Source organism: Schistocerca americana, chromosome 4 (genome assembly GCF_021461395.2).
Source record: "Schistocerca americana isolate TAMUIC-IGC-003095 chromosome 4, iqSchAmer2.1, whole genome shotgun sequence".
Lineage (NCBI taxonomy): Eukaryota > Metazoa > Arthropoda > Insecta > Orthoptera > Acrididae > Schistocerca > Schistocerca americana.
This window is the reverse complement of record NC_060122.1, coordinates 796,016,653-796,032,087: the sequence shown is the minus strand read 5'-3', so window position 1 is coordinate 796,032,087 and position 15,435 is coordinate 796,016,653. Positions and strand designations below refer to the sequence as shown.

General features: G+C 40.0%; 1 protein-coding gene across 1 annotated transcript in view; it reads right to left on the bottom strand.

Moving 5' to 3' along the window:
• The window catches only part of LOC124613808 (cyclic nucleotide-gated cation channel beta-3-like), a 186,552-nt gene extending 171,436 nt beyond the window's left edge, over window positions 1-15,116 (bottom strand). The window contains exons 1-2 of the mRNA XM_047142530.1: window positions 15,069-15,116; window positions 11,535-11,681 (exon numbers count right to left, since the gene is read on the bottom strand). Of these exons, the coding sequence (XP_046998486.1) occupies window positions 11,535-11,681; window positions 15,069-15,116 (195 nt within the window). The remainder of the gene's footprint in view (window positions 1-11,534; window positions 11,682-15,068) is intronic.
• Between the last annotated feature and the right edge of the window lie 319 nt (window positions 15,117-15,435).

Below are 15,435 nucleotides of genomic sequence, written 5' to 3'. Positions count from 1 at the left end.
ATTAATTACCAGGATGACATAATTGTCACAGGCTGCAGCATGAAGGAACACTTACACAAACCTCGAACCCCCTTTCTCAAACTCAGGTCCGTGGGCCTGCGTTCCAACCTGCGTAAGTCGAACTTCTTCCAACCGTCCATTGAGTATGTGGGCTACACCATCTCTCGGCACGGCGTCCAGCTGCTAGGAAGTTTGGTCCACGTTATCGTCGACCTTCCGCGGCCCGCTTTACTGAAGGAGTTACAAGCTTTTTAGGCAAGATTGCCTATTACCACCGGTTCATTCCCAGGGCTACCACCATTGCCCGCCCCCTGTACTCCCTTCTGTGCAAGGGTGTTCCTTTTGATTGGTCGCCTGCATGCAAGCGAGCATTCACCTCGTTGAAGGGCCTCCTCACGTCAGCACCTTGTTTGGCTACTTTAGACCCCAATAAGCCGTTGGTCCAGCTAACCCGGTTCTCCAGCAAGTAGTTCGCCTCGTTCAGCAGGGGTGGTCGTCCCGACCTCCAGGTCGGACCTCGGGCCCTCTTCGTAATTATTTTGTTCTACGAGACCACCTCTCAGTCTTGGAAGGAGTTCTCCTTCTGGCTACTGATGATACAGCTCCTCGCGTGGTTGTTCCTGCAAGTTTGCGAAGGGAAGTCCTCACGTTATTACATGAGGGGCACTGGGGTGTTTCCCGTACTAAAACCTTGGCTCGCAGACATGTGTACTGGCCCGGTATCGACAGATCAACTGAGCACTCGGTGGCCACCTGTTCCCAGTGTGCGAGCCAACAGGGGTCTCCCAGGTCAGTGTTCTCTTCATGGCCGCCTGCAACCCAGGCATGGGAACGTGTTCACACAGATTTTGCGCGCCCGTTTCTCAATGGCTTTTGGCTCATTGTCATTGATGCATATTCCAGATTCCCATATGTGGTTCACTGCTCCTCAACCACTTCAGAAGCTGCTATCCAGGCACTACAAAAATCTTTTTTATGGAAGGTCTGCCAGTCACCCTGGTATCGGACAATGGACCTCAGTTTATTTCGCAGACCTTCCAGGATTTTTGTAGGCACTTCGGTATTCGGCACGTATGCCCTCCCCCCTTTCATCCACAATTGAATGGGAAAGCTGAGCACATGGTGTGCACATTTAAGACCCAGATGAAAAAGTATGTGCATGAATTTCCTGTGGAGGAGGCATTGACGTTTTTCCTGATGGCATACCGGACCACACCGATGGGAGAATGCAGCCCCGCAGAGCTCCTCCATGGGCGCCAACCTCGGACTCTGCTGCACCTCTCTGGCCTGGTCCTCGCCAGTCTTCGCAAAACCGGGTACCCAGCTTTTCACCGGGTATGTCGGTCTGGGCACATGGGTTTGGACGCAAACCACATTGGATACCGGCGGTGGTCCTGCGCCGCAATGGCTGCTGGCTCTATACCTTGCAGGCGGGGGACCGGGAGGTACGTCATCACGAAACTCAGCTACGTCCATGTTTGGGCACCCATCCTCCGACCCCTCAGGGGATGCTACCACCCCTCCCACCTGTGACTCCGCCACACTGCGATGTTTCTCAGCCTTGGCTCCAGCACCAGTATTACTATCATTAGAGATGCCCCATCGAGAGCTGGCCCCCCTCGCAGGCCTGGTTTCTCAGGAGGCTCATTCACCTGTGGTCGTCCCTTCCCCATCATCCCCACCACTGGGTCTTGCCCCTCCCGAGGTGGACTGGGACCCGAAGTTTGATGGCTTGTCGCCCATTCTGTCCCGGGTTCTGGTGGTAGGACGGCGGGGTCCTCTTTGTGTGGGTCACTTCTGACCGTATTCGAAGTTTCCGGCTTGAGGGTTGGCAGATCCCCCCACTCCACCCTTCCAATGGATGACGCTCCACCTTCTGATGCAGTGGATCACAGTGGCTTCACCCCCCAAAGCAGGAGGAGTGTAGTAGCCACCAGAAAGTTCGCAGGAGGCACACATCAGCACGGCACATCTCAGACAGTTATTGCCGCAAGTAAAGTCCCGGCCACCAGAGGGCACGCGAGAATCTGGCCGCGCCCTCTGCCGGCGGAACAACAACAACTCAGTCAGCACGGGCCGTGCCCAGTCAGTTCACATCAGGCAGGTCTAGCAGATGGTTCCCGGTCTACACTAGGTGAAGTGCGACAGAAACGTGAATCGTGTTCCTACAATTCCCATCTACAAAGGAAATTTTCAAGGGAGATCATAGTTTTGTTGAAGCTATGCTGAAACGTCAGGTTTTAAAGTGAAATCAATTCAACCATGGAATAATAGCCAAGAACATTTTATTAATAATGACATTTCTGGCCATAAAGTTTGCATTTTACACAAACCCTTATACCATACATGTTCTGGGATTTAAGTAACAGTGTGGCTGTGATGTTAATGTGTGGGCAGGTATTCTGGATGGTCATGTGATAGGGTCACATCTCCTTCCACTTGAGATAACTGTTCCTGCATACTTGATCTTTCTAAAAATCATACTGGACCCATTCTTGGAAACTGTGCCACTGATGGTCTGACAGGAAATGTGGTTTCAGCATGATGGTGCACCTTCTCACCTCTCACACATGATTTGGAGACATCTTAGCAGAGGATTGGGTAAAGATGGATAGGCTGAGATGGCCCAACAGTGTGGCTACCACAATCACCATATTTAACTCCTATGGACTACTTCTTGTGGGGTTGTATGCAAAGTTTAATTTATAAGACTCCTGAGGAAGAAGAAGGTCTGCTGGCACAAGTTCTGGCAGCTACAGTACAAACTGAAGAGACAGCAGGTGGGATAGAGAGTGTGTACCAGAACATGCATCAGAGTATAATGTCTGTAACACTGTTGATGGTCACTGAATCAAGCTACTGTTGTAATGCATCAGTTCTGCTCTGTACACTTACTATGCCGGGTTCCTAATTCTTTTGGAATAGAGCAAACATGTAATGCACACATCAAAAGAAGTTTTGAATCACCTCATTTCCAAGAGTTCCAACATAAATTTAATTTCTGCCCTTTTTATTGCTCATGAAAACCACACATTGCATGTTGTACCACCATACAGCGAGACCTTCAGAGGTGGTGGTCCACATTGCTGGACACACCAGTACCTATAATACCCAGTAGCACATCCTCTTGCATTGACACATGCTTGTATTCATCATGGCACACTGTCCACAGGTTCATTAAGGCAGATTGTCCCACTCCTCAATGGCAATTCGGTGTAGATCCCTCAGAGTGGTTGGTGGGTCACATCATTCATAAACAGCGCTTTTCAAGCTATCTCAGGCATGTTTGATAGGGTTCATGTCTGGAGAACATGCTGGCCACTACAGTCAAGTGATGTTGTTATCCTGAAGGAAGTCACTCACAAGATGTGCACAATTGTCTGGTTGAAGGTATATGTGACACTCATTGGTGAAGAGAACGTGATGCCAATCCTGAGCGGTCCATTCAGCATGTTGATGGGCCCATCTGTGCTGCACTGCATGGCATCATGGTTGCAAAAATGGACCTCGCCATGGACTTCGGGAGTGAGGTTGCATATGATGCAGCCTATTGCGCACAGTTTGAGTTGTAACACTACGTCCTGTCGCTGCACAAAAAGCATTATTCAACATGGTGGCGTTACTGTCAGGTTTCCTCCAAACCATAAGCTGTAGGTGGTGGTCATCCACTGCAGTAGTAGCCCTTGGGTGGCCTGAGCGAAGCATGTCATTGACAGTTCCTGTCTCTGCTCCATGTCCGAAAAACTTCAGCTTGGCTCACTCCAAGACGCCTGGACACTTCCCTTATTGAGAGCCCTTCCTGGCACAAAGTAACAATGCAGACACAAACAAACCACAGTATTGACTGTCTAGGCATGGTTGAATGACAGACAACATGAGCCATGTACCTCCTTCCTGGTGGAATGACTGGAACTGATTGGCTGTCAGACCCCCTCCATCTAATAGGCACTGTTCATGCATGGTTGTTTACATCTTTGGGTGGGTTTAGTGACATGTCTGAGCAGTCAAAGGGACTGTGTCTGTAATACAATACCCACAGTCAATGTCTATCTTCAGGAGTTCTGGGAACCGGGGTGATGGTAAACTTTTTTTTAAGTGATAAATAGAGATTTTGTTATGTTTTCTTTCAAACTGGTAACTAAGAAATCTACCATGTCATGCCTAATTTAATTGTTCAATCAGAAGTGTATGAGTTAAATATCTGAACTGAAAGCATTATAAAACTGAAACAGTAAATTTCTGGATGTGGGTTCTATTCAAAGTATTATGTACTCACTCCACTCTATAAGTTCTAGACATTAGTAATGGAATTTCTGAATGCCCAGTATGTGTCATATAAATACTGATAAGTCAACACATCTCTTCATAACATAGTATTTATTATGTAAAACACCCACAAAAGAAATTCATAGTAACAAGACATATTAGACATGTTTTCACACAGTTGCCAACCTACATTTGGATGCTACCCACAGAATTATTGAAGGTCTACATAACCTACCACAACTCTAATTCACTCTGAATTGCCCTTTCATGCCTCTTTAAAATCTGTTTGAAGACCTCTGTCTCTCTATTAGTTTAAGGGATGTGAAATCATAAAAACATTCTAAAAACATACAGTCAGTAATTGGGTTAAGCTGCAAGAAAGCTGGTACTATTTTAATTTATGTTAGTAGCAGTTTAAAAGAGTTTTTCCTTTGCATATTAAGTTTATTACCTGTACTGTATTAATACCAAGGCAGACATACTTCTGTCCATCTCTTATTTCCGTAAAACTTTCTGCCATCTTAGCGGAACAAAAGAATGTAATTTTTTTAAAAAAATGAAACAATTGAGAATTGCTGTGTAAGATGTCTTATCATAAAGGAATATTTTGTTGATTCCAAATCTCGTCTTTCATTTTGTGAGTCTATAATATTTCTAAAGTTTTGAAGATTTAATATTACAATCTATGGTTTAGTAATATTAGTTCATCTGATCAATTTGCACTAGAATGGTGCATGTAAAATGTTCTTTTGTCCTCCACCATCTGTTGAATGAACACTACTTTTCAAAATAACTATTTAAATGAATTTTAGTGCAGCACAACAACTTCCTTTGTTAACAAGATACAATTTTGGAATTGGCCAAATGAGTAGATCCCCCACAAAAATCTATTATTTTATTATGGTCTGTAATTGTTATAGAATCTAAGTTCATGATAGCAAAATATTGACTGATGAATTTAACTGGTTTTAAAATTCAAAATAAGACTCTGTTCAGGCATCCTAAAATATAATTTCAGAAAAACTGCATTTAAGGAATCAGCAAGTAGTCACCATTGTTGTGCTGTTCGAAATAAATATATCTTACATATATGAAAAAATGGAATTCATGTCATAAATATAGGTTATGGTCAAAGAATTTGTCAATGGTTGTCACAGTCGATTTTTCCTCAATACTCAGTAAGTGATTATCAAATTATATCACAATTTTGGAGGCTCAACAACTCTTTACAGCAATATGGTCAGCAGTCTGTGGCAGATCTAAGGACAGGGTACACAGCTGGTATATGCACAGATGTTTCAGAGTACACTGTTCCATGCCCACTATTGGACACAGTCCTCCACAGCACACAGCACCTGTGTGTTCCCATAATCACCCATTGACATCGTCAGTCACAATCACAGTGGGTGTAGCATCATTAAGGTGGGACTCTGAATCACTCAAAATGTGTCATCTGATTAGGTGAATCACATTTCTTGTTACACAAGGTTGAAGATCGTGCATGGACATGAAATCGTCCAAGAGAATGGCTACATACCGATACAGACACAGACTGCTGAGGACAGTATTATGCCATGTGGGACATTCAGCTGAACTTCTGTGGGTCTTACACTGATAACAAAAAGCACCAAGCCAGCTGTAGAAAACTTGAACATTACTGCAAATCGCCAGCATCCCTAGACACTCAATGTCCTCCCCAACAGCTGTGGTATCTTCCAGTGGAATAACTGTCTGTCACAAGGTGAATGAGAGTGAATTCATTTTGATGGCTTGTCCATCACTAACCTAATACGAATCCAATTGAACACACCTGCAATGTGTTAGGTGTCAGCTTGTTAACACGACAAGTCATATCAGTGTATTAGTTGCACTGGCTGAGTGCCAAGTTTGAATCATGCATCAGCTAGTAGTTGTTATGGCAGACAGCCATGGTCATGGATTTTCTCACCTTCTGAACAGTCAATCCAGTGTGCAAACAATTGCTTACATAAAGTCTAGTGCTTCTATGTCAGAAGTTTGCAAGCATGTATGATCCACAGATGTTGCTAACTTAACCTCTGAAGGCATAAGTTGTGCTATTTGGTGGGTCAAATGATGTATACAAAAACGAAACTCACAATGCAAAACAAGAACTAAAATGGTGCTTAGGATAGTTGACACACACAGTTGTTTTATTGCTGAACATCCCACACTGGCCTGACTTACCATCTTGGTCATGTGTAAATAAAGAAATAATCAATGCCAACCCACAAATTTCACTCCCTTGCAAACATTTCAGAAATGTGCAACTCTTAAATGTTAATAATATTGGGCACAGATTCCACACATTAATGACATGGGGAAAAAAATTAAGAAATTTTCAGCAAGAGCCATCAAACACTCAAAAACAAATCATTGTGGATTGCCCTCCTCCCTCCCCCCCCCCCCCCCCCCCCCCCCTCCACCGCCCAAATATTCAAAGGAAACAATGCCAGCAAGACCTCAGTCACCAACAATAACAAAAGAAAGTGCCTCCAATATTCAGTCACAGCAAAAACAATGAATGCACTAACAGCTCCATCTTTTGCGGACCCAGCTCTAACACCAGCAGCAAAATCATCAACAGCAGGATCAAAAACTGGAGCAGCTGAACAACTAACAGGGGAGCCAGACACAGAAGAAAATTCTGTAGCAGATGATGAAAGAAGAATAAGTGCAGTAGGGAAAAGAAAAGCAGTACTTCTGGTACACCTGAATGATTTTTTATTCACAAGATCAAGGTAATTGATTAATTAAATATGCAAAAGTCTAAAAAAATCTTTTAATTTCATGCTGATTCATCAAATGTCCAATCATTGAAAAACAGGTTAAGTGAACTTGAAATTTTATTTACTAATGAGTTAAAAAAACGCAACTGTAATGCGCATAACTGAACACTAACTGCCTAAAGATGCAATGTCAGTCACAAAACTTGCAGACTTCAATCTTTAATCATCATTCTCTAGAACCACATCTAGTCCTGGAGGGTCATGTATATTTGTTAAAACTGGTATTGAATATTGTCACATAAAACCTATTGAACTGTTAACTGAAGAGAAAGTTTTGAAGTATCTGCAGTTGAACTCTCCACATTAAAATTAATAATCATCTGTGTATATAGAAGCCCTGATGGGAACTTAAATGAGCTCTGCCATCAACTAGAAGCAGCTTTAAAAACTATAAAAAACTTCAATAAAAGAGTGATCGTATGTGGCAATTTTAATATTGATTTTCAAAAAATTTCAAAAGACCAGCAAAGCTTAATGGCCCTACCAGAAACATATAACATAAAAGCCACCATAAATTCTCCTACATGTGTTACACCAATAACAAGCTCAACAATTAATCAGATATTAATAAACACAAATGTAAATCACAAATTCTGTGTCAGGAATCTTAATACTGGCTTCAGTGATCACTATACGCAGTTTATTGTTTTACACACCCCAAATGAAACAAATGAGGAAGAGGAACTTGTAAAAGAAACAAGAAAATTCAGTAACAAACAAACAAACATTTTCTTACAGAGACTAAGTGAAGAAACCTGGTATGAAGTGTATACTTGTGAAAATACCAACAAGAAGTTTAAAAAAATTCATGGAAATCTTCATGTCATACTTTGAAGCTGCATTTCCATTAAAAAACAAAAATGTCAACTTAACTTCAAAAAGAACAAATGGATTACAACAGGTATTAGAATCTCTTGTACAGAAAGAGAAGATTACACAATACAGCAAAGACACAGAACATGCCTCATGAATTTTATTTATACCTGAATAATTACAAGAAGCTCCTCAAAAATGTCATAAGGAGAGCTACAACAATGGCAAATGACAAATACATTGAATATTCAAAAAACAAATCTAAAGCTGTATGGGAAGTTATAAAAAATCAAGCAGCAAGTGAAACCAAAAAATGTAAAAATATAAACTTATGAAGGACATATGATTTCTTGCCCAACAAAAATTGCAGAGACTTTCAACATATATTTTGCAAACATGAGTGAACAGTTGGTGAGTGGACTGGAAGAACACAACAAAATATCACATCCATCATCAAATAGCATAAGAAATGTGTCTACATCATTATTCCTTTCACCCACAAATACAGAAGAAATTTTATCAGTTATAAAAACCTTGAAAACATGGTACTCATGTGGAATTGGTGGAATACCAGATGTGATTATTAAAAAATGCTATTTTGTCTTACCTGAACCATTGACACTTTTGTGCAACAGCTCACTGGCATCAGGAACCTTCCCTTCATGCTTAAAAACAGCAAAACTGAAACCACTGCTCAAAAAAGGAAATTCAGAAGACATTTCAAATTATAGGCCAATAGCACTACTGCCTGTATTTTCCAAAAATTTAGAAAAAAATTTATAAGAGATTGTCTGATTTCCTAAACAAATATAAAATTCTGTCTCCATTACAGCATGGTTTCAGGAAAGGCTATTCAACTAAGAGTGCAATATTTGAAGTTCATATTGAAACCTATGCTAAACTGGATGTGAGTGAGTGTGTGACAGCCACATGTCTTGATTTACCCAAAGCTTTCAACATCATTGACCATAATGCCCTACTGCAGAAGCTTGATCAATTAGGAATTAGAGGTATATCCAATGAGTGGCTCAGGACATAGCTATGTGGCCACAAACAGGTGGTCGAAGTGCAATATACTGACCATAACAAAATCAGCTACTGCTACTCAGGACATGAAAATGTGAAATACGACATCCCTCAAGGATTAGTATTACAAAACTGTATTGTTATAGATCCCACTGATGATGCCTTAGAACAGGAAAAGGCGAAGTGCATATGGGATAAATAATGTCACTAGCAGCAGGAAAAGGCAGTTTTATATACAAGACAAGTATTTATATGCTTGCTGCGGGGGAAGACCACACAAACAAACTTGTTATTAGTATCAGGACTCATTCTGTTTCTCCTCTATGTCAATGATCTTATATACAACAAGTATTGCCAAACTACCCTCCAATTTGCAGATGATACAAGCTTCCTTACTAGTGGGAAAACAGAGGAAAAACTGAAAGACTCTGCTATCCAAACTATGAACAGTATAGAACGGTGGTTCAGCTATAACGAGCTAATTATAAACAAAGAAAAGACAGTAGCACTGATGATTCTTTGCTAAATTACATAAATATCTAGTCCTTAGGAATGCAATACAAACTGTATTTTAGGTTTAAACACTTAGCCATGTCTAATATCCTTGTATATATTCTATACATGTAGGATTAGAAGGACTAAATAAATAGCATGGGACACCTGATTTCAGCAGCTAATGGCCACTGGGGAAGTCTCAGTTGGTTTGTGCACATCTGCAGGCATGCAGTGAAGAGAATACAATGAACAGAAACACAAGCTGTCATATGAAAGACGGCTTACTTATGCCTCTAATGATATCAAGGTATCATCTGAGTGTTTTATAAAGAAGTTACAGAGACAAATGCATTTACTTACAAGGTAAGCACATTATAACTTTTAATATAATCACACCATTAAACAGGTTGAGTGATCAAATTGTTGCTTTTGATGAGATGCATCAACTGAAATAATAATATGATCCATAACTCATAATTAAGATGAGAGAATCAATTTAATTGGAAACTGCTTAAGTTCAGCATAAATTTTACATGAGGGTGATAGCATGGCAGTATTTGTTAGCTTCAGATATTAGTAACTACACATACGGTGTATATGGTTAGATTATTATATTTATTAACCATTTTTATTGTTTAGTATTAAATTTACATAGTTTTGCCCATAGTTTTGATTTCGTTAAAGATACATAAATTCTGATTACAGAAATGAAAATCTGATGAAAAGGGTATACCATCTGTAATTGTAAACTAAGTAACAATTTTTGCCATTGAAAAGTCAAAGGGAGAATAATTAAACCCTAATTTACAAGCAAACTATGGTACCTACACATTATTATAATATACATTTTTGGAATATAATTTTAGTGTACTGCTAATGGTGCAATCAAAATTTCAGTTAAATATATGAAAAAAATGAAAATTTATGCTGGTGATCACTTGAGGAACCTGTGTGTCGTCACTGGGTGCAGTTTTCAAGGATGGTAGATGCTAAGAATTAGAGAATGCTTAGTTTTTGGAGAGGGTGACAGAGGCTTTAAAAGGACTGCTGTCAGGTTCCTTGTGGTCTGTCTGTCCATCACAGACTCATGGTGGTCGCATTGTCTTAGACTCATGGTCAGACTGTCTGATTTTTGAGGTCAGTCCATCTGGTTTTTGAGGCCTGTCAGTCAGTATCGTTCGTGGTTTAGCCACAACTAAGTATTTGAAAATATTTCACATCCCTTGTGGTCTCTGATGAATTTTGCACAGTTTTTTTTACTATTTTCTGTCACAGTTACAGCACTTAGAATTATTCATGCTCAGCTTGGACTCTGATAATTTTGCAGTGTGCCACAGCAGTTAGTAGAAACATTATTTGAAATCCACAACTACTTGACCTACATGACAACTAATCATTGTTTCGGTCTGAGTGATGATATTTTATGATAATTTGTAGCTGAACCTCATTCTGGAGTTTTTCCAGATAGTTTATTAGTTTATTAAATTTATGGTGCATTGTTATCCACAATTGGGGGCTCAAGTCATATCATTTATTGCTGCACAACAACATGTGTTGATCACAAGAGACAGTGACATGTGTTAATTGGACAATAAATTTGTTTTGTGAAAACTGAAATCGCTTCTAGTTGAATTAATGATGTAAAAACCTGAACCTACATTTCAACCTTGCAGTTAGTGGAATTCTGATCAGTTGTCAGTAACCATTCTACAGTTTTATTGTAAATTAAAGTGATGGACTTTAGGTAAATAAATCAGCCTCTACACAAACAGAGGCAGAATTCAATTTTATTACCAAATTTTAATTTTTTCCCAGTAGCATTGCATGTTCTGCACCCACAAACCATGGTCTGTTAACTATGGGAATTTCACAACCTGGGCATAGGCACCTGGTGCTACATATCTCCAGGAACCTATCAAGGAGTTGCTGAATACATGCCCTGCAGAATCATTGCTGCATTGTGTTACAAAGATTGACTTACACGCTATTAAGCAGGTGATCACAATGTTTTGGCTCATCAGTGCATGATACATAACTGCAGGTTTCCAGAGGTCAAATCAGGCTGTGATGTAGGCATGGGTAGACAAGAATCTTACTGAATCAAAACATACATTGTCTGTGACTTACCTGCACATTTCCAGAGTAAATGTAGACCATTCTATCTTTCACTTCATTCTTCATAAAAATAAAATCACCACGTTGATAGAAATCATATTTTACATGTTTTGCTAGGTTCCGGCAGAAAGAAACTGGGAGAACTTTAAACAAGTGGGCCTGAAACACAACAGCTCTACAAGTGACTAAGAAAGAAAAATAATAATAAGAAGAAGAATTAATTGCTTTAAAAATATCCTTCCAAAAAAACATCATTAATTATTAATTTGACTGCAGAAAGATGTAGGTGCAATAAAATTTAGTGCCTAGAAGTCTGAACAATGCATGCTTATTTATTAAATGGAATGGAAATTCTTTTTATAATAGATGAGAAAATGTGGATCAAAATGGATGGCACTGTGGTAATTCATAGTCTCATTCTGATTTACTGTCCAAGTATGAATTATCTCCATGGTCAATCTGTTTGAAAATGCAAAGAGATAGCTTCATCCAATTTGAAGAAATTGATTACTGTGGATACAAACTTATGAGAAACTGGGTCATTCAGCTCAAAGCTATCTTGCCAGTCATAAAGGATTTAAAGAAAATGTCCTGCCCCATAGTGATCATGGTCTTTGGGTCTCATTTCTATGCATTTTTTACAATAGTTTATGTTTTGTCTTTGGTGTATGGTACTGCAAACTGAAGAGTAACACATTGGTGGGGCTCTAGCTGGGTGTTTCATAGTACAACAGATGACAGGGATATTGGAGGGTGTTTGGTAAACATTTATTCCCCATTATAATGCATGCTTTTTGATAGGCAGCCATCACACTGAACAGATGCTCTGACTTTAAGTAAAATATTTGTATAATAAGTGCAATCTTGACCAAAAAGGTTCTGGACATCCTGTAAATGAGCAGACACTGCAACTCGTTTTGAAGAGAATGCAGGTTTGTAAGTAAGAAAGTATGAATAATATCCAAAGAAGACCTCATGCTAAAGAAATGTCACAGAAATAATAAAGAAATGAGTTACTGTATCTGCTATACTTTTTGCTATTCCTTTTTTTTTTTTAATATAGGTAACAACATATGCAATTGATATGTGGGAATTCTGCAAATTGAAAGATCATCACTGGCAGTCAACCAAGGCCACACATGTGATCCTTGACAATTAGTCAGCTTAATAGCCCTGCCATGTTCAGTTGCATCTTGCATGTATGCCACCAGCTGAAATAAAAGTGTGTTACATGGGACACGTGTCATGTTATTATACACCTTCCTTACAGTCTGCCTATTGTAGTACTATATTGGTGACCTCTAATGATGGTGTTCACACTTTGTGTCAACCGAAAAAAATACAAGACCTGTATGTATCGTGGAATAATAACACTGAACTTGCGCAGAGCTCAAATGCTGTAAATTTCCTTGGAATCTCAATTGATTCAAAATTATCCTGGGGTAGCCATATAGAAAAAGTGGGAAGCAGCATTAGCAAAGGAATATTTGCTCTAAGGAAGCTGCGTCTTTGTCTAAACGTGCCAGTACTTAAAGTGGTTTATTTTGGTTTAATACACAGTCACATTTCCTATGGTACAATACTGTGGGGACATCAAAACAAGGCAGCTAATGTCTTCAAACTACAAAAGAAGGCAATAAGACTGATATGTAGCTTGGCATCCAGAGCTCACTGTAGGCGAAGCTTTAAAAAATTACAGATTATGACCCTGCCATCAATATTTATACTACAGTGTGTAATGCATATTAAGGAAAACTATCCGAGTTATCAACAGTATGACATGTGACATAATTATAACACAAGAAACAAACAGGACCTAGTTTCTTTCCGATGTAACTATAAAAAAACACAAAAGTGCTTCTTATGACTACACTTTGTGATCAGTTTTTATATGCTTCTATATATGAGGAAGTCTGTAATTGGCTAAATTTACTATGCAATATCAATTTGTACCAGAAGTTTCTCTGTTTTGTTTTTGTGTGAAGGTACCATAATTATTTGTGTAATATTTATATTGTGTAATATTTTTCTTGTTTTTGTAATTATTTGTGTAACATTTATACTATGTAATATTGACTTTTGTAATTCCTCAGATGATCTCTGAGGTCTCTACAGCAATAAAAATCAATCAATCAATCAATAATTTGAACATTTACTTCTATTGTGCAACTACAATGCTGCCACTGTGCATCCATTGTGTGTGCAATTCATGTTTTTGGACAATGTTTCTCTTGCTTCTACATCAGGTGCTGTAGATAACATTCATCATGTACCTGAATCAATTAAAAGTGAAGTGGCACTCTTCTTGAACTGCTCTGATTGCAAGCAATGGTGCCAAACAATGGAGGGTGACAGAAAACCTACTCTGTGATCTCACAAGAGACTACATTCTGCTCACAAACTGGGCTATTTCCAAGCCATATCAATCCAACTGACTGGATTCATGTCTGCTCACTTTTGACAACGTAACATCCATGCCATCCACAAATACAGTCTCTCTGGGCCTTATACTGCCAGCTGCATTTTCTTCCATTCCAACTACTGTACATCAGGTCATGCCATGTACAGACTCTAATTGCATCACTGTTATCCTCCTACAGATGTTGGCTGGCAACTTTCTGGGCAGAGGATACATCTCAAGCCCTCATCCTTTTGCCCAGATCTACAAAACCTGTGGTTCACCACTGCACTTTTGCTCTGAGTGATGTCATCAGTGACAATACAAAATCTGTCATTCTGTTTCATCAGTTGGAAAAATATATGGATATGGTAAGTCATATCATCCTTGACTCCTCTTCAGACAATAAAGCAGCATTATTTCGCTCCCTGGAATCACAGTTTCATCATCTCACATATGGTGGAGATTTGAAGGAAATGATCCCATGCAACTATGACATTGGTGATGTTAATAAACTGATTTGCACCTCATGCCAGACCACACATTATGGGCTTTATGGGTCATCAAGCTCCCCCACAAGGGCAAGTGGTCATGGCCACTCATGAGCATGAGCCATTGGATACACAACTTAAACTTGCGGATAGAATGTTTTCCATTATTCAGCATTGACAATGCACAAATTACACAGACAACAGTGGTGGAAAGCTTTTACAACCACAGCACGAGCACAACTGCCCACTACTTTGCCATCGGCCGATCCAGTCTCAGCCAACTTCCACTGACTCTGACATCACCTTAATCAGCCGGAGCAATCTCCACAACAACCCCCCACCTCTCTGCCAACCATGCTGCACCCACACCTGCTTAGATCACCACCATTATGTCATGCCTCTGCAGATCACCACCAATTGAGCTGTGCCTCCACCTACATAGAACACTGTCAACTGAGCTGCAGATGCACAGGACCATTTCTGCTTGCATTGTGCACAATTTGGTGAATCTACTCACAACTGTTGTTCTCCATGTGAGTTCCCAAACTTGATTCACAGTTTGCAGGAGGGACACCAAACCATGCAGAATACGTAACTCACCTAGATACCCAGGATGGTGACAGCCCCTTCAGCACCGACCTCATCTCCACAACTCACCAACAATTCCTTGTTGACTTCAGATGAGAAGCCAGTACTCTTTGTCATTCTTGATACATGGCTACTCATCTGTTCAGTTTCCTGCAGCAAACAACTTGGCAATCTGAGTCTATAGATATCAGACTTGCACATTGAACCTTAACATTTATAGTTGCTGACATCTGTGAACCAGTACCTGGCTTCCTCCATCACTTCCACTTGGTTTCCAACCTGACAGACAGCATCTTGACTCACACAACCAGTAGCCACTCTGCCATAGGTGTTGTCAGCCATGCTCCCTTAGTAGCTCAACTCAATAGAATGGCCAACTTTACACAGCAGTAGCCATCACTCTCAGCAACATCTGATGGCCATCAGTTCTTCCAGG